This window comes from Anarhichas minor, unplaced genomic scaffold, assembly GCF_050575085.1.
Source record: "Anarhichas minor isolate MPS153535 unplaced genomic scaffold, ASM5057508v1 ptg000024l, whole genome shotgun sequence".
Lineage (NCBI taxonomy): Eukaryota > Metazoa > Chordata > Actinopteri > Perciformes > Anarhichadidae > Anarhichas > Anarhichas minor.
In genome coordinates, this window is record NW_027466470.1 from 9,452,241 (window position 1) to 9,475,929 (window position 23,689).

General features: G+C 44.2%; 1 protein-coding gene across 3 annotated transcripts; it reads right to left on the minus strand.

Annotated features, from left to right (window-relative positions):
* Nucleotides 1-5: 5 nt before the first annotated feature.
* zfyve9a (zinc finger, FYVE domain containing 9a) lies at nucleotides 6-23,143 on the minus strand. Of its 3 annotated transcripts, XR_012955978.1 has the most exons (20): nucleotides 22,959-23,143; nucleotides 17,302-17,402; nucleotides 16,735-16,842; nucleotides 14,290-15,728; nucleotides 12,777-12,876; nucleotides 12,044-12,220; nucleotides 11,741-11,904; nucleotides 10,517-10,646; nucleotides 10,022-10,144; nucleotides 9,361-9,516; nucleotides 8,123-8,347; nucleotides 6,768-6,850; nucleotides 6,529-6,633; nucleotides 5,482-5,632; nucleotides 5,240-5,320; nucleotides 4,334-4,496; nucleotides 3,469-3,574; nucleotides 3,124-3,300; nucleotides 2,458-2,879; nucleotides 6-1,260 (listed from the first exon to the last, which is right to left on the minus strand). XR_012955978.1 is itself a non-coding variant. In XM_076097144.1 (19 exons), the coding sequence occupies exons 3-19, from the start codon at nucleotides 16,802-16,804 to the stop codon at nucleotides 2,718-2,720; spliced, it is 3,612 nt and encodes a 1,203-aa protein (XP_075953259.1). In that variant the 5' UTR covers nucleotides 16,805-16,842; nucleotides 17,302-17,402; nucleotides 22,959-23,143; the 3' UTR covers nucleotides 6-2,717. The 3 variants fall into 3 exon arrangements, 2 of the variants coding, with proteins under 2 accessions (XP_075953259.1, XP_075953260.1); XM_076097144.1 differs by having other exon boundaries at nucleotides 6-2,879; XM_076097145.1 differs by having other exon boundaries at nucleotides 6-2,879; nucleotides 17,269-17,402.
* Nucleotides 23,144-23,689: the final 546 nt, after the last annotated feature.

Here is a 23,689-nt window from a genome sequence, read left to right on the forward strand (position 1 = left end):
ACACATTTTAATTTTCTATAAGTTTTTATTTTACATATACTACAGTTTTTCGATAAAGACCACTTTGACATTTAAAGGAAAGGAGGCCAGGGTTTTTGGCTCTTCAAACTTTGACTGTTTATTAAAAAAAGAAAATTATTGTAACAAAACCCAGACAACGACAGAACTGAATGAGTGGATCTTCTAAAGAGATAACTGTTCAAATGCAAAGTTGATTTGCTCTCATCGATTGGAGCTGGTTTGCATGCAGTGTCATAGGTCCGGATCTAACATCTTACAACTGAATACAAAAAAAAAAAAAAATTGCTACTTTTTCAAACAAACAAATTGCACCTTTTTTGTTTGGATTTAGGACATATTGCACACGTCAGATAATGCCAAAATAAAACGTAACAGGAAGTCAGAAGATTGAAGCCTCACACCTCATCAATGCTAGTTTATAAAAACAGAAGTGATGAACATCACCCGGTGAAGACACAGTGATTGAGATACACCAGCTCTGGTAGGATCACAGTAATAAACCCGGAGCTGGTCACCTGTTGACCTCTCATTCAGTCCTTACCGATTTTAAATCGGCTTCACCGACAATACTTTGCTACAGTGGCTCCTAAAATACTTAAAGATTGAGTAACGAATACAGAACAGCTGCAGGTCTAATTTAGAAGCGTCGGCTCGTCTGCAGGTCTTCGTGTGATTGTCTGATTTACAGTTGTGATGACGAGATTGATTTTCACGCGCTGTAGTAACAGCACTCTCTTTGTGTGCAGCCCCTTCTGGTTTTACATTAGCATGATTAAAGATGGAGAATGATTACTGTACAGAGTATTTTTGACATGACGGGGTGGTTTTTGGTGATTAGTCTAGCCAGAAACAAAAACACACTTTTACAGATTTGAACAGAAACAGGAGGAATACATTCTTATCATTATTTCCAGGTCCATGTTGCTGAAGGAGACAGATGCACTAAAACAGTTCCGATCTACAGGGTTCCTCCGAGCAGTCTGGAGCAGGATGTTCATGATTTCAGGGCTTTGGAGGGACGATAAAGTTGCAGGAAATGTGAGATGAAATACATTCAGCTTCAGGTCGATCAAACTCTCGTTTCTGCAGGAACCCCGGATCTTTACAAACACTGAACTTTTCTGCCGTTGGGGGGGAAAAAAACAACAAAAACAAAACATGAGTCTTCCAGGACACAGCGGCAACCCCGACACTCGCTCTCACTCTCCTGTTGATGGCTTAGAATCCAGTGCACTGCTTCTGCAATTGAATACAGTTCTTATACATCTATTTATATATCTTTACATCTTCTACAGTTATCCTCTTTAATATAACTGGAGTGGCTTTTTCAACACGAGTCGATTGATAACATGGCAAAAAGGCTTTTTGTAATATTTCATGACGGTCGCTTCAGTAATACTGTCTTTATATGTGGGGTCTATGGAGGCTACAGACGCAGAGTTAGAATGGAGGAGTTACTACGCCTACAAAAATATGTACAGCAGGTTGATGGATTCATCCATCAACTAAAGCATCTGGTGATTGATGAGTAAAGCTAAATGTTCTTTTTTTGTTCCGCTTGATGAATCGCTGCTGCAGGCACTGAGCACCATGGTGCAAAAAACCCCCCCAAAAAACGACATCACCACACAGTCCATCTCCCCATCTGATGATTTGATTGGACGATTTCCCTTTTAACGTCACTTTAGAGAAACGGTCCAGACTTCTCAGCGGTGAATACGAGTCTCTTGTTTAAGAGCATCTGTGCTACACAGAGGTCAGAGGTCAGAGAGCTCCAGGACCCCCCCCCCCCCCCTCCCCTGACTGCCACAGTTACATTGGAGTAACGGGTGAGCTACATACAACACCTATGAAAACTATTCATTCTCCCTGGAAGTTTTATCGTTTTACTACATTGAATCAAAGCAGAAGTGGCTTTTTTTTTTTTTTGACACTGATCACTTGATCGCTTAACTATTCGCCTCCACCGTTGACGGTTCCATCTGTTGTACGAAGTCATTTAGTTCTCGACCATCTTACTGTTCTCCTTTTCCCTGCATTTTTCAAACTTAAAAAACACAAAAACAGCTGATCGGGAAACCAAGTGAAACCACTAAGTTCAGTCAGAAGGACAATTTACTGGAACAATTCAGCATTTAGTAAGAGTGTAATAATACAAAAAACTTTCAGTAGAATAAAATCTATGTGCTGACAATCTCCTCACTTTTTTTCAAGAGGTTACCGCGGTGTGAAATTATTTAGATGTGTGATTTATATTCCTAATTCCTTAGACTTTGTAGAGACGCTCTTTCCACATCTAATCTACTTTGACTCAATGATGCACAGACGGTAAAACAAGAAATACATTCCAGGGGGTTGTTTCTTTTTATAGGCACTGCAACGCCACACTGGTGTTCAATTCCTGCTCGGAGCACCTCAAGTGAACACCAGAAGTACCTGTCAGGCGAGGTTCAGGTACACAGGACACACAGATGGTCCTGCTCGGAGCTCCGTCAGGCGGCCCCTGGAGCAGAGCAGATGGCGGTTGGATGCATAGGTTTGACTTGAGGAACGCTACACCCCCCCCGACTCCCCTCCCTCCCGCCTGGCATGCCAACGTTTTTTTTTTTTTTCCAGGCTTGAAGTGCAAACGGTTGAAGGGAGACGACGTCATAAAGTAAACGGTGTTCTTGGAGGTGTGAAGCTCCGAAGGACTCCTAGGAGATGATCTCCAGGATGTAGAAGACCAGCTCTATGACCACCGGGCCCTCGCTCAGCCGACACGCCCCGCTGTGGATGACGGGGATCAGAGCGCTGTCCAGGTCGCTCAGGTACTGTGGCAGGAGAGGCTGGCCGTTGCTTCCTGCCAGGTAACCCACCTGTGACAATGAGGATGCAAAGAACAGCGCATTTCAGAAGGCTGTTAAGAGCTACAGTCTTTCTAGATCGTGTGCTTGCTCGATTATCATAATTGAAATAGTTGCATTTTGTGCCGATCGACTAATCGATGTACAAATTGTTTTTAGCACCAACGATTGCTGCTCTTGGATATTGTCCCTGTGGTTTCCTTACAGTCTGAATGAACGAGACGATAGCGTCTCTGTAACATCTGAACCGTCCCACCTGGTCAGAGTCCAGTGTGACCCTCAGTCCCAGTTTGGCCATGCCGTCCTCCTTCAGCAGCTTGAGGTGCGGACACAGCGCCATGCAGAAAGCTCTCGCCACGTTCTCCGTCAGCCGGCTGTGGTCGGCCGGGTCGCTCAGGACGTTGGGTTGATCTTCACTCTGGAGGAAGAACACCTGAGAAACAAACGGTAATATAAAACACACAAACACCCCTCCAACAAGACCAACAACAAAAATCACACTTTACTTTAAACCTGAATTGTTTGGTGAATAAAACCTCAACACAGTATCAACTTGCGTGGTGACTCAGTGAAATGATGAGTTAGAGTGTAAACCGCGTACCTCTGTCCAGCGGATGACTTTGCCGTTGGCTTTGAACTCCGAGCCGTGGAAGATCTTGACGCTGATGATCGACTCCATAGACTTCCCATCAATGGGACTAATGACGCTAAATAAGAGACACACAAAACAGTGTTTCAGCATATGACATAGTATAGTATGTCATGAAAATGAAACAATAAATGTAGTGTTTTTGTCCGATGCCAATGTTCTTGTAACGTATTTAATAATCATCATCATCAGAGGAGTCTTGTGATTGGTTCACTCGCTTCACGTTAAAGTGTCTTTCGTCAGACGGACATAACCAACCAGCTCGTCCCGTTTCATTCACAACACCTGGATTCATCATTCCTGATCCGGTGAACTACGGGTTAAAACAGCTGCTGTGCAGATAATATCCTCCCACTGAAGTGATAAAGTATCTGCTGAAAGGCCTCAATTATCTCCAATAGTGAAAAGTCACATTTAATTCGCAGATTTGATCAAGACTGATGTAAAATTGATTGCGTCGGTCTCCATCTCACAGCCACGTCAAACCACATCATTCCACCTGGCTGAGATTCTCCTCCAGAGGGCTTTCCCGAGCATGCATAATGAGTTTTTATAGCCAAGTAGTAAAAGCAGCGGTTGGGAGGCTATCAGTTAAATTGTCCGTGACATAAAAGCATCTCTTTCATCTCATCTGTTCACCAGGTCTAATCTGTTCCAGTCTCACAATCAGAATCGGGTTTAGTGCGAAAGTGAGAGTCGGATGCTTTGTTTACACAAGTACGCATCATCAGTCAAGAGCTTTTACTTAGTAAACTTCAACAACACACACAAAACAAGACAAGAGGTCGCCACTATTTGCGGCGCCATCTTTTCTTACCCCTTGTTGAAGTCGTGGTCGTCCTCCGTCCACTGGATGTGGACGAGCTCCTGGTTCTCCTCCTGGTCAGCTTTACCGCATGTGATGCTGAAGTCCTTCATGTCCCTCAGGGCTTGCCGTAGAGAGTCCATGGTCTCCGCCGTGATCTGGATCATCACACCGTCTAAAGGGTGGAGAAAAGACACGATGCATCATCTTGATTAGTGCTGAAACAGAATATTCATCTGTCAGCCGACTGACAGAACATTACTCAACAATTTCATTAAACAATTAATCGTTATAAAATAAACGTTTCCCCCTTCTTTTTTTGTTTTAAAAGTCCATCGTTGGCGAGACCCAAAAACCTGATAGAAGCATATGACTGGAGAACCCTTTAAGTCACATTCACTGGTTTCAGCTTTCCAACGTGAGGATTTGCTGTCAATTTAATATCTTTGAGTTTTTTGTAATGTATCCTTGAGCTTCAGGAAACTGAGGGGCTTAAATCATTATCATAAATAATCTTATGGACAACACAAAATTGAAAAATAACCAGGAGGATAACCGACAATCAAATAACTTAAATATGGAAATATGGATACAATCTTCTATCACAGTACGTGTCATTTTGAATAGTGCATGTGTATTTATTGGGGGTATTCCAGTGTATTAAATATCTGGTAAATAAATGTTCTTCTGCACATTGATGCAAATGAATTAAAATGATAGAATAAATTATTGGCATGGTTTGCAATATTTCCCAGAACAGCAAAACCTTTGACAGTTTGTAAGTTTATTTCTTCATATCTTAACATGGGTCTTATTCTTTGTGTGTGTCGAGGCCTTTGTGAGGAAGCTTCATACAAATATTCTAGACCAATATTTCAGCATTTTTACAGCCAAGATGTCGTCCGTCACATTTCTCACCTTCCACAATGCTGGTTTTGGCCAAGAAGCCCGACGACGCTTTCAAAGCACCACTGAATACAAAGAAGCAGGCTCCAGTGACTGCAGGGAAAATAATCACAACTTAGAACACAACTAATCTCAATCAGACAGGACCGGAGACATAACAGCAGACACTAAGATCAGGCAATAAGATGGATGCAAACCAGACTGGCTGAGAGATAAAAGGACGCGTGATGAAATACGTGTTTCTGTGTCAGCACCTTTGCGAGGCTGGTGATGGATGCTGATGGCCTGCGTCTGGTAGTTCCCGTCGTCGTTCTGGACGCACACCAAGTGGGAGTCGGCCCGGTCGTTGAAACACGCCCCCATGGCCAGCACGTGTTCGTTGGACTTGTTCATCGCCTTCATCATCTGCAAGGACAAATGATATCCATGTCTGATTAAGATGCCCTTTGGGAGTGTGAGCTGAGGAAAACGTGCTTAATACGGGCTGCCTGGTTAAGCCTTATTGCAGTGGGCTTGTGGGTAAAGTCATCGAGTTAAATGGGCGTAGAGATGACAGACTGACATTGACATGGGGGGGGGGGGTATCAATAGCTGAAAGATCCCACATAATAATTCTGCTAAATCCTCTGCGTCTCTCTGAAGCCGTCCTTTGCAAATCAGAAATAAAACGGAAAATCTGGAGGGCTTTAACCACTTGCTGCGCTGAAGGCTCGCCTGCAAGCTGTTGAGAAACGGTCCCCGCTTCACATTATTGGGTTCCCATCTGTTACTGCGTCAGCAGCCAAACGCTACAACCAGCACCGCTCTCTCCATCTTTCTTTTCTCGGCCAAATGGTGCTTTGTGCGTATCACGAACATTCATTCACACCTTGGAGGCAGCGGCGTTCTAACACGTCGGCAGCCCACGCCTCATGTTCAGCTGCAGGGACCCTGGAGAGTGTGTCACACATCACCTACGCAGTACGAACGTGTGTGTGTGTGTGTGTGTGTTGATGATCGGGGAGCTTAACAGGAGCCTCTTCCACTGATGTCATTAGTGTGGTGGAAAAAATTATCTTTGACTCAAATGTGCAACATGAGAAAGTAGAGCTGTTCCCTCCATATCTACAATGCAAATGTTTGATGTGGAAGGTTTGCAGTTTTAGGTTGCTTAGACAACAAACAAGATTGACAGGTGTGAAAGCTGTCAATCAAACTCTGGTGAGAACTAAACGACCGGACCAAGACCACGTGAAAGGTCTCACGTCGCTTCTATTTGGACTCTGCTGAGGCTCCTTTGATGTTTGATGCAAGGCACTCACCTCATTGTAACGATTACTGGGGACCTTAATGCTCGTCTTCTTCACCTCCATGTCCACAACCAGACCTTTCACCACCGGTAGCGTGTACTGGTAGTTACGGAAGTCCTGAGACAGGGACGGAGGAAAAAAAAAAGGTGAGGACAGAAAAACTGTATTTTTAATTATACGTCTGTGACGGACTCTTAAATCAGAGCTCTTCAACCTTGAAAAGGAACAAAGACAGAAACAAAGCAACGTACTGCGAGCAGATTCATGATGGTGTGACCGGTCTCTCCGAAGAGGGGTTTTCTGAAGCGAACACTGAACAGAGGACACGGATAAACTGCAAAACAAAACGTTTCAGTTTAGCTGAATCCACAATAGAACTTTATTACTACTAACACGTTATCTTTCATTTCTAATGTCAAGGCTACTTATTTTTCATTCATTCAGTTCCTCAGCAACATGTCGTCGGTTAGGAAACCTTGGTTAGAAAAAGTTACAGAAATGTGGTCACAGAAAGGGATGTTTTGATTATATATATTAGTTAGATTTATTATTGATCTATTTTATCAGTCTTTGTTCTTGTAGGCGTTTCCAGGTTTTATGAACTGCGCAACTTGTGTTTCCTGTGTTTTCTATCCTGTTCACTCATAAATGCAAATTACCTAAAAGAGACCACACACACGCACACGCACACACACACACACAGAACTGTGCCTGCAGTTAGGAGGAACATTCCTAATCCACAAGTGAAAAAGCAGGCTGCTTTTTTTTTTTTTCCTCCAGCAACCAAAGCTCCTTAGATTACTATTTTTAGACTTATCTCAGCAAAACAGCTGGAAATAAGATCTCGCCATCTCATTAGCAATAAAAACAACAACAATCTCGACCTCAATCTGCAGTTCAGCGGGGATCCATACGCCGACGAGCAACCCGAACGCCTGCTGGTCACTGCTTAAGATAAGAGGTGCCAGCGTAGAGAGCTACACCGTTTTGTGTTTAACAAAGCCACATACAGTTGAGGCTCTTAATGTATTCCATCCAAGCTCGCTGGAAGCAGGCAACAAAGCCAGGCGGCGCTCCGTGCTAGCAGGTCTGGCTGTGAGGAAAGGGGATTTGGTGGAGATAAAACCCCTCACAAGACTTCCTGGTCCGTGTGGAAAGCTGTGAGAAATGCATACGAGCAGGCCGGGTTTCACGTCTACAGGCTTCATCTGACAATTGACATACTAAGCTCTCTAGATCAAGCTGGATCTTAATATTTTACCATAAGAACCCATCAAACACTCGCACGTAGAGCAATACTTGAATGCCCCCATCAGAAATGTGACATCACATCCTTTTTTTGGACGCCGTTTGGGGAGATATTGTTGAGCGGGAGACTGATGTGACCATACTGCTCAGAAAAAAAAGAAATATGAACATCTACACTTCCTCGACTACTGGAGAAAAGAATTGTCTGCTTATGAAAATCATGTGATATGATGGAAAGCTCCAGAAGAACTACCAAATGGACTGAAGTTGAATGTCAGTTTAAACTGTATATCAACACTTTGAAATAACCCATCACTATTGCTGTACAGTGTGAGTCCCAGAGGGCCTCTGCACTCACATCGGTACTCTGCGCCCAGCCGCAGCATGAGGCGGATGGGGAAGACCTTGGCCCAGGGCGTCTCCCACTTCTGCATCAGGATGCCGAAGAGGTACGGTGGGTTGGGCAGCAGCAGGTCCTGCAGCGACTGGAAGGAGGGGCTGATGTAGAGGAAACCGCCGTGCTCCTTACTGCCCAGGAAGCTCTGCGTGAAGAATGAGTGACTCAGGTGGCTCAGCACGTTGCCTTTAGGAGACGAGGAAGAAGGGGAGAGAGGTTAGTGATAAAGGAGATGCGAGGAGGAGGAGGAGGGGTTGGTGAAATAGGAGGGAGGAAGGCAGAGCCGGGAAGTGGGGGAGAAAAGAGTAAAAGGCAGGGAAGGACATGAGATAGAAATGATGAAAATTAACACAAATGAAAACCAGGGGAGGAAAAATAGGGACAAACCAGTATCATCCTCTGAAGGGAGGCAAATGTAAAAGGCAGTGGCTCTTAGTGTTTACCTGGGATTACTGTGTGGATAAATACTCTTGCTTAGTCTGATTCAAGTTCTACATCAATGATTAAAAAGGTGTCTTGCCTGCTCGCCCTGCAGCCTCATATTACCAGAAGAGCTTCATGTTACTACTTATCTGCAGGAGGAATCGCTTGCTTTAGAGGCCACGTAACGCAATAGTGTCATGACAAAGCTCAGTGGCTGGGACTTGCTAAAGCCAGCGATTCTTCCCAAGACCTGACAGACCGCGAGTTAAATCAGAAATGACTCACACAATAAGGCTCCCTTCCTCCAGCCTGAAACTACCCCAGTGTGAATATGAAAAAAGGAAACAGCCTGAGGGGAGCGAGCCATCAAAGTCACACGATATTAGCCGATTTTGCTCCGCAGCATACGGAGCTTAAAAACGCACGATAAGCGTTGGTGAGGTGTCAAGCCTGGGGGGAGGCGACCTGACAGCAGGATGCTAATGTCTGCACCATTTTTCATGAAAAAGGCACAGACTCAATTCAGCAGCAGTGGACAGTAACCTCGTTTCCAAATAGAGGACGACAAGACGCCGTCTCTACGGAACAAAAAAGTAGAGCATGAGCATTTTCCCCCATTATTCTACATTACTTTGGGGTTAGCTCTTTTTACACTGGGCAACACCTGACAGGTAGACTCACCTGTTGACAGAACTACTAATGAGCTGCTATCGTACGGTGGAGGTGGACGGATTTCACAGCGAGCCTCCCGGTGGAGCTGTTGGTTGAGTTCTTACCGCTGAGGGCCTCCTGGTAGAGTTGAACAAAGTGGGTGAAGACGTCTTTCGGGATGGTCTTCTCGTCAGGCAGACACTGGAGCAGAATGACCACCTCTGCCTGGCCGACGGCATGCATGCCCTTCGTCGTCACGTACCAACACTTCCTGTTTACATCTGTAGGTCGAACAAAAAACAGAACACTAGTCTGTCACATAAGAATTATTCTGCTTGAACAAAGAGCATTACATTGCATGTCCGGTCCGTCTTTAAAGAAGCGTTCTTCCCTCTTGGAATGCTCAAAAAGCTTATATGTTAAATTTTTCATACCTGCTTAAGTACATGGATGAATAAATGAATACCCAGCAAAGCACTTTACATACAGCATGAGAGCTAATAGGGAATTAAGAGCACCAACTTAACATTGTGTAATTATATCCTTCACCACTGTTGCAGAGCAGATTATTCAAAAGGCAGCAGAATTCACTAATAAATGAACAAATTACTCAGAAAACGTTTTACTCAGTAATTCACAGACAAAAGCTGAATAAGGCAAACATTCAAATGTATACAGTAAAATGTTTATATTCACTTTTCCTTAGACCATCATGAAATTGAAATTGTAAAAGGGAAGTTGGCACTCTGCTCCTTACGTTTTGACCGGCATTATCAAAATACTCACAGTTGACTAGCTTGACCATGGCGAGCAGGTTAGCGTTGAGCACGAAGACCAGGGGGTCCGGACTTCCCTCCTCCAGCTGCTGCATGAGGACGATCTCTGACGGCCTCTCCTCCACTGCATAGTCTGCCGGTGGGGTGGAGCACAAGAAGGAGAGGAGGGTGGAGGGAGGAGGGAGGAGCCGAGGTAAAAGTTAGATAAACCGACAGGAAGAACTCAAGGATGAGAGCGGAGCGGAGATGTCGGAGTGAGGATGATAAAGGAGTCCCATGTGAGGTAAGAGAAGGAAATGATGATCAGACCTAGATGACGGAGACCCTCCAAATTATAACATCATCACTGCTTTCCCAACAACAAACCCCCCCCACCCACCCCCTGTTGGCAATGAGTGGTGGAAACACGAGCCGTGATGCAGAGCACATGTAAAACACTTAACAAGCGCAAACACAGCAGCTGACAATGAGGAGGCAGCAGAATGGTGAGGATGAGGGCAAGCACCTGTGATGTGGCCTCCCGTACCTCCTTTGACGCCGGTGGAGATGAGGATGGGAGGGAGCCCGTCCTCCGGGATCAGACTGACGGAGCTGCCCACGGGGCTGCCCACCAGGGCAACAGGGGTGTGGGCTGCCTGGGGGTGGAGGGTGAGATGTAGGTCATAACATACAGTGAGAGGGTTTTCATGGCTGTGAAATAAATGTAGGTGCCATATCGCTTATGGTTAAAATACAATTAAGCTCAACAAAAAGGTCAAGATAAATACAGCAGAGGCCAAATCCATCCTGACTTTTAGTTCCTAGTACAAGTGAAAGGTTGGATACAAATCGATAGCATGTTTTGTTAGACCCTCTATGTCTGATGAGCTTCTTTCATACTCCAAGAAACCGGTTTGTACTGCAAGCGTTCTGTTAGAAATGTGTCGGCTCCAAGACCTAAATGAGAACACTTGATGTCACTTTTCTCAGATTTAAGAAGCTCTTCCGGAGCCACAAAAGACGTCATACAACTGTTTTCACTGTTGTCATTATTTTTTTTGTGGACTTCCCAAATGAGCCACATCCGAGTTAGAGTAAATTCAGACTACATTTTGACTTGTGAAAACTCCCGAAGTCCCTTTTGTTTGGTACATTATAAGTTGCTAAACCATGAAAACTGTTTAAAAAAAGCATAGTAGGAGCCCCTGTGCATCAATGACTCCCCACTATGCCACTGTTATTAGTATAGAAGTCACTTCACTGTGAGCGAAAGCTTTGGCAGTAAAATCAAATCCATGCGTTCATGCCAGTATGTGAAAGTCTGATTTTAGACCCAAATTGTGTTTGCATTTCATCATCTGGCCGTCGGAGATGAAGCCATTTAAAAGCTTCAACAATGATTCTGTTCAACAGGCCATGAATCATCCTGAGTGGTGGCATTCAAGTCCAATGAGTGTACAAGCAGCATGGCCACTGAAACCACCAGATTCAACTCGCTGCTCTGTTATTTGTTGTGGGACAAACGTGGACGTATTTCCTTTAAGCGTTTCGGTCTACTGGGTTTTCTAATTCTGATTAAGCAAGCAAGGAATGTTTCCTTTAAACTCCCTGCAGTCTGTGACTCAGCCAGCAAACCACCAAGAATCCCACAGAAAGGAGTTCTTTGTGGCTTCAGAGTAGCTAATACGACCGTAACAAGCTCTCCTAATAGCATTAGCTGTGGGTGAATGTTCTTTCGTGCCGAGCCTACCTCTGAGGATTCAGAAGTGGAGGATTTGTTTGAATACGTGGAGATAGCCAGCGACTGTGAGGGGGCTGAGCTGGAGGTTGGGAGTTTGGGGGACTCTGCTGTGTCTCCGTTGGGTAGCACCCCATCAGCAAACCACACCCTCCTCTGCTCCCGTGTCAGGGTCCCTAAAAATGTGAGAGAACCACAGTGAAACACCATAAAAGGTTATGTAAATAAAAACTGTACGCAAGCAAAAGAGAGGACAGAATGACACTGTAAAAAATAAATCGCTAAGAGCATTTTTATTCTCGGTAAAGGTTGTACCCTCGTTGCCAGCCTGTTTCAGGACTCCCACAGGCACCATGACGGTGGGAGGAGGGGAGCTGAGCACCCCAGAGGCCTGGGCCTGCTGCAGGGGGGGGATGGTGGAGCAGTACTCCGCTGGGTTGTTTGGGTTCGGGCTTTGGTTGCTTCCAGTGGCCGGCGTCTCCCACGATTGAGCTGACAGAGACAGAAAACACTGTTATCTGTTAAGACAAAGACTTCTTTCTTCGGCAGACAATTGGAGTTTTCATGGTATGACAAGCACAGGTGTGTCTAATGTCATTAACGAGGGCTTTGTTCCAATACTAAGCCATTCCAGCTCATTAACGTTATGAATTACACCTGTGCTTGTTCTGCTATTACACACAATGTCTGCTGTGAAAAAAGGGCTATTTACACAGTAGCTTTGCCCCATTGCCATAATACATAGAGTATTACACTCCACATTTATGCTATAATCATAACACCGCTGAGCTTTCCTGTTGAAAATAATGTATTTCTGTCAAGAGAAAGAGTGCTGAACAACAGATGAATTTCAAGATGAACCTTTTTAAGTATCGTTTTTAACGTTTTTAGGGGGCAAAAAAGTACTGATGTGGACCCTTATTTAAACCCTTTACTACTTTCTTAATTTAAATTGAGCAGCATCTTCGGTTGCATTTATATATATAAAAAAGTGTACATAAAAATGCAACATAAGTTGGACAGAAGTAACTTTCTACTTGATTCTCACCACTCGTCAGAGCAGAATGACAGGTGACACAGACGCGAGCCTCCTTCCTGTCCATGTACACGAGCCGGCACTTCAGGCTGCAGCACGTCGCACAGAAAACCTTAAAAAAACACAAAGAAATAGATTTTTAGAAAAAGGTTTTCCTACAAAACATTTCTACAAATAATTTTTACTTAACTGGGAGAATAGTTTTTTATTTTTTAAAAGGTGAAGAAATTAAAATCAGTTTGGATGTACTGCGAGTGTGCTGCAAATGTACCATTTTATAGCTATTGATTTCCTGTACTCTGCCAGGGCTTCAATGAGCTGCAGCTGTGCACGGGGAACTTTTCATTTATTGCACATCGTTATCCAGTCACATTCGGATCCTAACAGCACCATCATACACTGGTTTATGGATCTACCAGCCTGGTGGCGGGTGCACAGAGGATCCCGCTGCGTCCGTTGTTTGCGGGCCCAGCGGTGGCGTCAGTATTACTGCAGTGCCAGCTCCTCCCTGCTCAAGTGTCAGTGCGTTTGTTTACCACCATGGGAAATTAAGTGGGGCTGTCGGGAGATATTCCAGTGCGGCGTCAGCGACCGCATCTTCACTTTAAGGCACTGTGCGGACCCACCCCCCCTGCTGCATGCGTGAGAGGCCATAATCCTAGAGAGCTACCTGCACACCCACTGAGTTCATCTGCAAGGGAACACCTAAAAAAAAGGAACTCATCTATCAAAGTGCATCATTTGATTTACCTCCTTACCAACGCTCTTTTAATAATACTGTAGTCTGTAGTATACCCATCATGCATTTTAAATGTTGAAATTAATTTCTCGTGTTTTTCTCCTTGCATGAATGATTTTTGTCTTTTGTAAAGAAGCACTTATTTGTCCCGTTTTGTTTGCAGTTGTGTCGGTTTATTTATGTACAGTTTATTTTAAGATTTAATGCAAAATGATGACTGTCGAACATTACAGGTTTGATGATTCCAGATAAGTGTGTGTGATAGATTAGACAATTAAGTTACCCAGAGAAGATTAATCAGTAAACATTTTACTTCTCAATGAATTTGCGATAGTCAAGCTTTGTTTTTTGTCACATTAAAAATCAACCGTTAGTTGCAGCCCCATTGTGTCCATGTCAACGTGTTTTTGTCATAAGAAACCCAGGATGAAGGCATCAGCTAAAACTGTAGAATAGAAATGGACCTTAATCTAAATATGATAAATATATCATGGATGCACTGCATTCTGGTCTACCAACCTGTACAGACTACTGTAAAGAGTAAGGATGTAGTCTCTGTTATTCTGACCCTTTCATCTGATGCTTTAGATATAAGATCATTTGTGTAAGTGTAGCTGCTCCTGAGTGTCAGCACATTGTCTAATTATTATGAAATTATTAATGCACAACCCATAAATGACAACAAACAACAGAATTGGCCTAGAAATGCCCGGTTGCTGTAAACTTTGTTGGAAGCGTGCCACAGAGTTTTATTCTAGATGTTCAAATAAAAAGCACTCCACTGACCTTTCCGCAGGCCCTGCAGTGGTGCCTCCTCTTGGTGAAGGTGAACTTGACGTCACATTTCATACAGACGGCAGCCTGGGAGTCAGGCACCCACACAGGGGCCACCTCCCCCAGGGAGCTGACGGGTCTCCTGCACAGAGTGCCCTGTTGGCCTGCTTGGAGATCATTGTCTGGGCTCTCCGAGGGCATCGGGGGAGGGGAGTGGACAACGCCGTCGCCGTTCACCCCGACTGCGCTCTGATCAGTCCCGTTGGGCGTGGCTTCGGAGGGCGTGCTTCTCCGACACTGGTTCTCCTGGTTCTTGTTCCTGCTGACGGCGGACGGGCCGAGCTGATTTTGGACCTGGCCCGACAGCGGCTGTGGGATCTGGAGCTTTAGGCTGACCGGCTGCTTCGGTCGTGCCCCTCCGTACGGAACACTGACCGGCTGCAGCCGGTTGTTGTGGAGTTTTGGCTGGACGCCACCGGACCCCACTGCTCCTCCATCGCTGCTCTCTTGCTTGCTTTCCTCCATTTCTTTCTCCTCAGTGGCAGAGTCCTCTTTGGAGGGGACGGGAGAGGGAGAAAAACCCTCTTCCTCCTCTTCCTCTGTCTCCTTAAGTTTGGAATGGTTACTGCTCTCCTGCTCCAAACCATTGGGAAGGCTTGACACCTTGAGGAGTTGTTCCATCTGTCCCTCTGGACCACATCTCCTCTCAATCTCCTCCACTCCGACCCAGTCAGACGGAGATAAACCATTCACCTCCACCTCACAACCAACCTGAACATCTCTCCCCCTAATCGAGAGGCTTTCTACCATCTCCTCTTTTAAGTGTACAGTTTGTTTTTCCCTACAATTGTCCTGTAAAACAGCAGCGCTGGCCCCCTCTGTGACATCTTCCCCATTTGGTGTCGTCGGTTGCACATCTGGATGAATTTTCAGAGACAGAGTTTCATCTTCGTGTCCTAATGCCACCTCAAAGGTAAAGTGAGTGTGATTGACAGTGGAGGCTCCTCCTCCTCCTGCTGCTGCTACTACTGAGGCCGCTCTCGCCTCCTGGTCAGAAGCACCAGGCGGTTTGTCTGGAGGAGAATGTGTCTCCTTGCTGAGCCCATCCAGTTGTGGGCTTGCCGGGCAGCCATTCTCCACAGCAGTAGCTGCCGTCACAGGGGGCGGCGAGAGGTCGTCCGTGCCCACCAGTTTGCCGATGTTTGGCTGGATTAGGGGCGGGCTGTGGACGTCTGCCGGCCTCTCCTCCACCCAGGACGGAGGTTCGGTACCGGGGTGTCTTTTAGGGTCGCCCCCCGACAAAGAGTCGGGGAGAGTTTTGAACGGCAGCGGACTCTCCTGCGGGCTGAGGTCTGCGTGGGCCAGGGCCGGGTTCAGAGAGAGCAGGTGGGCCGGCGGGGCCAGGATCTGGGTCCACTTCGCATCAGAGAGAATGGGGTTGTCAGTCTCATCTGGCAGGGAAAGAAGAGAGGAAAACAGACCATTACTTACTTACAAATGAAGTGCTAAAGATAACTAATACAAAGATACACACTCCCAGGTGATCGAAGGAGCTAAAAATGGAAGAAACCAGGGGACACATCAAGAAATGAGGTTGGCATGGAATAGTAAATTAGTGTGTGTGGATGGACTGGGAAATTCTGAAAGTGGGCCAAACGACTCGGTCACCCCCAGGAGCCATCAGTCAAGCCGACACATGTATGCTGTGTAACACAAGCGGAAACTCATATATATATTCAAAAAGGACCTTCTCACACGGTGATGTCAGCTACTGTATGGCGCTCTCCTCCCTCCGCTGGAATTTATGCTAAGCTGTTCTAGTATGTGCTGAAGCAAGTTCATTCACTCACACAGAGTTAATCTGCCAAGCTAGATCTCTGGCAGAGGACACACAGATAATCACTCACAGCCAAAACACACACTGAGCTCACAGAGCCATCAAAAATATGCTGCGTGTGGAAGACTGGGATTTTTCTGGGGTCATCATCAGCCATAAATCCAGAAGGAAAAAAAAAGCTGCGAGTCTGCAGATACACAGCTCAGTAATGTGTGTTTACTTTACGATAACCATAAATAAACTCTATGAAAGCACTTTTTAAAATAGGCCCTAACACAATTTATTTACTTATTGTGAGCATTAAGTGTGAAGAAGAAAAAAAAGAGGCTATTGTCTTGCACCAATTACACAGTTTCACACAAGCCCAAAGGGAAATTGATAATCCAATTAGTCCTATTCCCTCTCTGCACACCCTCAAACACCAACTGTAGATGTTACTCACACTCATCGGGTGGTGGCCGATCGTCAGCAACCGTGACATGGCTTACATAACCTGACCACAACTTCTGTGAAAATTCAACCCCACAGATACACCTCGTCCCATTTGTCGTTTCTCAAGCACAGTGACTCATTGTTCGTCTCCACATCAATTTTTTTTTTTTTTTTTAAGATTGGCTCACCTTCGGTCTGCTCAAACTCGTCCAGCACCTTATCCAGGTTAAAGGCCTCGGCCTGGAAGTAATTCTCCATGGGTCAGGAAGCTCCACCCTGCAGACGGCCGCGTGAACCTAGTCACACAAAGACGTGTTATTAAAAACTAGTCCGTTTACATTTCCATACTGTCTGCAGATGCCCCCTACGGCCTGTATCATATCTCCTTTTTCATATCTCACTTTAATATGATTTAAGTGGAAACATCCCCTCTGACTACTGCTCGTTCTCACTTCTCATTTCCCTCCCACGTCACTGCTCTCTTTTGTGATCTGGGCCACAGAGATAGATTGATGAGGAACAATATGGAGTAAATGATATGACCTGGAATATCGGGACAAGCTGACATGCAGGGTACAAACTAATCTAATTCTGGTTAGGAAAAGGAAAAAGGATATAATTTTGTAGACATTAAGATCCAGCCTGTATAGTACGCATCTTAGTTTGAATGATAGAATTATGCTAAAACATAAATGGTCGATATTTTGTTCCTTTTACATTACATGAAATAATGTTCCCGTCTCCGTCAGACTCGCCTGCACAGAGGTCCTCCCCAGCAGTCCCAGGTGTTGTTTCTCAACAGGTCTCCCTCTCAGTTCTCACGTCACCCAGTCTGGCCAGCGCCCAGCGCCCACACCTGAGACATTAAGGGAAACAGAGATCAGTGACAGAGCTGCTTCCACATCGGTGTGGCAAAGCACGCGGCTAGTTACAATACAGGGCGGCACAATGAGCGAGTATGGTTACAGCATATTAACTTTAAATCATAGAGACGTAAAGCCTGCTAAGGGCTTGCTCTGTGCTAAATATTTCACTTCCTGTGAGTTAAAAGTGTTCATATTAAACATCGGAATTTTATTGGGTAAAACCTGAAGTCCCAGGTTAGGCCTGGCAGTTTAGGAAAATAAAAATACCATGCTTCATTTAATCATACAGTACATCGAGCTAATTGTATGTACTGCACATTATCATACATAGTGAGCCGTTACCCATCCACGCTCGACAAGGCAATCAGTCATCAATGTAAAACAGCTGAAGCCTGAATCATTGTTCAGATAACCTGCCCAATCTGCCCTTGCTGATGAGAAGACCTTGGAAAGAGGATGCGTGTGTGTGTGTGTGTGTGTGTGTGTGTGTGTGTGTGTGTGTAGGGCTGGTAATGTGTCACAGCCCGGCTGAACTTCAGGGTCATTCTCATAAGGACAAGAGCGACCAGGGATTACACTAGAGACCAGATATTCCGCAGAGCGAAGGCTTCGGAGAAAGGAGCCAAGTCGACACATTTTCCGCTTTGTTTAAGGTGCACACGTTGACATGACGTCAGCAGAAAACAGTGAAGGCACAGGACAGGAGGCTACACGTGTGATGAGTACCGCGGGTCAAACCATTCCTGCCACACTAGGGAACGAGGCTGAAGGAAACACTGTGATCAGAGCCAAATAAACCCCCAAAAAACGAATTGCACCGACGACAAAAAGGCTACTTTAAATTAAGAATATTGACAAAAATAAATAATCCATTAGTGAATGAAACAAAGCGACGGTGCTTTAATTAGAGCATGTTACAAACCTTTAAGCAAGCTCAGTCCAGATGGAGCATGATGACTCAGATTAGGCACAATAATGACATCACCGCTCAAATACAAACTGACATTTTAATAAATATTTCATATGATCAGTTCATCTACTCTACTGCACGATACAGTGATTTCACCTACATTCAATGAATGAAACCCGTCTACACCTGTGAGGAAAGATTTCAATGACAATCTTACTTCAGATTGGAAGATTATTATTAATATTTTTCTAATCTGTGCAGTTCAACTCACTCCGGTCGGTACGGTTTTTGGTAATAAATAAAAACAATTCAAAGAAAATTTTAAGAAAACCTTGTAAATTGACTGTTACTGATACTCAGCACCTCTTACTTCAGCGGGGAAGTCTACACTGAATGAAAGACTTCTGAAATCGTCCCGCATCATAAGAGCCTGAAATGCTCCAGTGGACTGTGGGACAGTAAAACACACACACACGTGAACAAACACACACACACACACACACACACACACGCCTCCATGAGGACAGGAGCCCGTCCCTGATTAAGATTTAATTACTCTGCAGAGGCGGCATTGAATAATGCATCTTTAGTCAAAGTGCGTAAAGGAGTTGTATTTTTAGACATGTAAATTTGGGAAGACGCTTTAAAGGAGACATATGTGCATGAGAGAGCGTGTCAGTCACAGAGTCTGTAAGACTAAATGGAAATTGGTCCTGCAGCGACATGATATTAATATAATGCTCCAACTACTCAACTGATGACTCATCAAAAACTATTACGCGTGGTGTGGCCTCAAGTAAAGCAGGAATATCGAGCTCACCTGACGGTTATTCTAATTGACCTATAAACTATTCTAAAGACTAAACCAATGACAAACTAATGTCCAAAAAGCCCATAACTGTGACGCTGCAGTAAAACGGTAATATCTTTAGCGTTGCTGGTGGCGTCCCAGAGTCCAAGGGGACATCAAACTACTTCTGTCCAACCAACAGTCAAAGAACTGAAAGATTTTAGATTTAAAATGGTATCAAATAGAGAAACGTCCTCACACGAGAGCAGCATGTGTCAAAATAATGACAGTAAAGTCATATCTGAAAAGGGGCTGAACATAAATAAGGGTGTTTTGTAGAACGGTGTAATCGTATATACCACACGTAATGTTTACTGACAACAGGGCCGGGGTCTCTCTATTTTTAAAACAAGCGAGCTGCAGTCGGTCCTCTTCCAGTACAGCTGTGCTGCAGCCTCCAGTGTGAGCCAGACATGCTAATAATGAAACGGCCTAACGGACTACTAACACGATGAACCACGCCTGACTGGACATCCCGGCACGGCGGCCAAATTAAATAAGACAAGAGCATAAACAGCGAGAAAGCTCGGACAAACTAGAGCGTTACAGCGGTTCATTAAGTCCTCGCTGTCGGAACAAGACTCAGGTTTCCTGCTGCTGTTTCCTCGTTTCCTGCGTTCAGTTCCTCACACATCAGGTGGAATTCCCTTACAAATAAGCATTGACGTTTTAGTTATGTAATATAGAAAGTTACTACATTTTGGATTTGGATTATTTGAATAATACTTTCATATTTTAGGTTGTTTCCTTCCAACAAATTTTTTTTTGTGGTTCCTCGTTTCCTTTGGTTGCCAATCGTTATTTTTGGAGATCCACTTCCTGTAAGAGGATTAGCATTGTCAGTACATAAATGTTCTTTTATAGAGGTAGAATTTTTTCACAGCATACATTTTGATAGGTCACAGCAAGAAGACGGTGTAAAATCCTTAAAAATAATAATAATAATCATCATAGCAAAACAGCATTTAAGTGCACCATTTATTGTTGTTATGTCACAGATACTAATCTGTCAACATCCTGGTAATTAGTATCATGGGCAAATACATCTCATAAGTTTATTTATTGTGCTACAATGAGTGATGAGGAGGCTTTCTAAGGGATTAATCATGACAGGCGGTGCATTAATCCTTGATGAAGGGTGTGATGCAGCCCTGACACGTTACCTTTGGAGGCCTACTGTTTAAATGTACTGCATCGTGGTGTAGAGAGCAGCAGGGATGACGTGTTCTCGTAGGCCATCCCTTAGTTAGAACTCAACTGGTCCTCTTGACAGAAAGCCAACCTGATTGTTATTGTAAAAGGCTAACGCTAGGCTACAAACACACATTGTAAACACAGCGAGGCTGTAAAGGCCGACTAGTCAGCAGGATGACATTTTGTAGTCTCATTTAGCCTTTTGTTAGCAACCTCCTTTATTTTAAAGACGCGTAAAAGCTTCAAATTCACAAGGTGTACAGACATATTTTATATCGCAGAACAAAACATTAAAAACTTCTATCCACAGAGTGAAAACTCATTCAAAAGAATGCATCGACTTCGAGATGAGGGTGCAGAAATGCAGACTCATTTCCAGGTGTTAGGACTCTGCAGCCCTTTATGTGGGACATCAATGAGCCCCTTATTTTACAACACTCGGGTGTCCTTCAGACAGCATTTGAGAGGGAAGCGTAGACTTTTTGTGGCAATATTAGAAGCACATGGTCATATCATTTTGCTGAGAATTGTTTCAATTATAAGTCCTAAAATCATACATCAGTTATATTCTTATTGGCCCCCAACTTGTGAGAAATCTCTGTAAATACTTCTCCAAGAAAACAGACTTCTTATACTTTTCTTTTTTTTTCTGGTGCTGCAAACTTCCCAGGACAGCGAGCTCACATCGGGATAAACATTGTTTTTTTTTTAGATCCATACCGCACACAGACGCCGTCTACTCGGGGTGAACACAGGAAACCTCAAATGATCACTTCCTCCCTTTAAGAATGGGCTGACATCACTTTTTAACAACGTGATCACATGACTGAGTGACACATTATTATGTAATGCTTGAAGCCCAGACTGGGAGCACACTGGGAGTTGTCCTAACTCCTCCTGTAAGGTTGTGTGTTATTCCATTCACCAAAGTGCTGCTACGGATCTAAGAAATTACAGGAAAACGCATTTAAAGAAAAACATGCCACAGGTTTGCACCCCTCCAAAAAGGTCACTCTCTCCTCAATAATTAAAAAAAGAAGAATCCTTTGACAAGACAGGTTGAAACGGCAACTCTGTAGAGATTTGAAGGAGGTAAAAATAAAGAGTAGCTGTCCTCCTGTTACAAAGAGCCGCTCTGCTTCACAGCAAGTGTCAAACGCTATTATCATCTTCTTCTTCTTCTCTCCCTTATGTTTTGATCTACATTTAACAACCACAAGAGGAAACCGGCTGTTGGGCTGCCATCGAGGAGAGACTTGTAATACTTTGTGAAAGCGTACAGTAACCTACATCGAGGAGGTCTCTGCACGGGGAGCCTGTTGGATCAGTCCACTCAATCAACCCCCTGAGTTTGATCACTGATTGAGGGTGTAGTGAGATAAAGATTTAAGAAAATATATATATTAAATGTCCTGTGTGTGTGTGTGTGTGTTTTACACCCAGCTTGGATGCCAAGAAAATGATGGGTGCCGTCTTAGCCTTTCCAGATGCTTAAATATCATCCGATCTGGCTTTCTCTTCAGAGAAGACAAATTCATTTCTTTTTTTTTTTCTTTTAAATTCCTCGCTGGTGATTACTATTCAAGGTGGCACTGGGGTGTGGGCCCATCTGGTCTTCATGAATCCACCTCCAGAGCTCCACTAAAAGAGGCCAATGACACACAATGATGAGGTAGATGCAAAAAAAATTAAAAAAAGATGGGACCACCAAACCAACTCTCAAGAGCTAATATAGATGACCATTAGCTTCAATTATGCAACCATAAAGTGGCACTGTGACTGCTGCCTACAGGCCAAATACAGCCTCAAGATGGGTGATATTATTCACAGGTAGGTACACCCATGGAGGGGGGACTACTTTGTGTTATTAAACGTGGAAGGTTATTTCTGAACAGCTATAAAATCACCGGTTTAGTTAGTAACATTAGAGTTAGTTGTATTAGCTGGGGCTGCTAGCTGAATTTAACGTCCACACCGAAAAGGCCACAAGTTAAGTTTCCAAAACAGTCATCACTAAGCCAGTGGAACAAAATGGTAAAAAAAATAAATGTAGAGAGTAAATAACACCACTGTATGTATGGCAGCTGGGATGTATCGAGCAGCTAGAAATGGTTCCAACGGTTCGGCGGGTAGTAGTGCGCAGAGTGACGGTTAGCGACGTGCTGCTCTGACGGCCACTCACACCGCCGCTGACTCGGTGGGCTTTAGTGGCTAACGGCCACTTTTTGACGGTTATTTGAAAAGCGTTCCTCCTCGGGTTAGCGCGAGCGCATTGCTCACAGTCACTGTGAGTACGTTACCTTCCGCCGCACTGCTGGCGTTTATAGTGAATCTTTATTAGCTCGTTGAAGCCGCGTTAACGTGTTGTGTAATTGAACGTAAAATAGTGTTACCGTAATAACGCCACCTTTCTCGGTGCTCCTCACCGCTTCGTTACGCTAGCTAAACAGACCGTAGAAAAAAAAACATGCCGCACTGACTTGGGCTTAGTTCATGTAGCTAACACTTGCCGTTGGTTGCAATGGCGGGTTTGTAACGTTAAGAGCAACAACAGACGTGTGAAATGTCATGGAAACAGATTCAGTTACTCACCGGATGAATCCTCATCTTTACGTACAGTCCCGCGGAGCCCCTCCGTCAGTATCCGTCATACTTAATCCCCTTTTGGAAGGCTATTTTGGAGTATCCTCGTGTGGAACCTCCGCTGCCTTAACTCAAACGGCACAAGTCGGAAAGTACAGCCTGTAGTCTGCCCTAGTTGTTGCGACAACACTCGAGGATCCCTCCCACAAGGGTTAATATTGGGAAGAATATAAGGAGAACCGACAAGACAACCAAAATGTGGATACACTGCTTCCGCTTATATATTTCAAAATAATATTCCTACCTGTAAATGTGTGGCTACACTCAGCATTTAACAGTGTTGGAAGACGTATTCGGGTATTTTACTTTAGTAAAAGTAATACTTCAATGTAAACTAACTATGTCAAAGTAAAAGCCCTGAGGTGCAAATACAAAATATACACACACATTGTACTATATATATATCTGATCCTTATATTTTTTGTGTATATATATATATATATATATACACAGTATATGCACACAAGCATGGAGTTGATGAGTCTCCTGCGCTAACCAGTAAAGGAGACATAGTGTATATACTACAATTTTATGGAAAACATATCAGAAAAAAATATCTTTATGATCAGAGTACTTTTTATGCATCTTAAAACATGTCTGGAGAAGTATACAAAAGTATTATTAGAAAAATCTACATCAAGCATAAGTAAAAACAAATTCTGCAGCAGATTGGCCCCTCG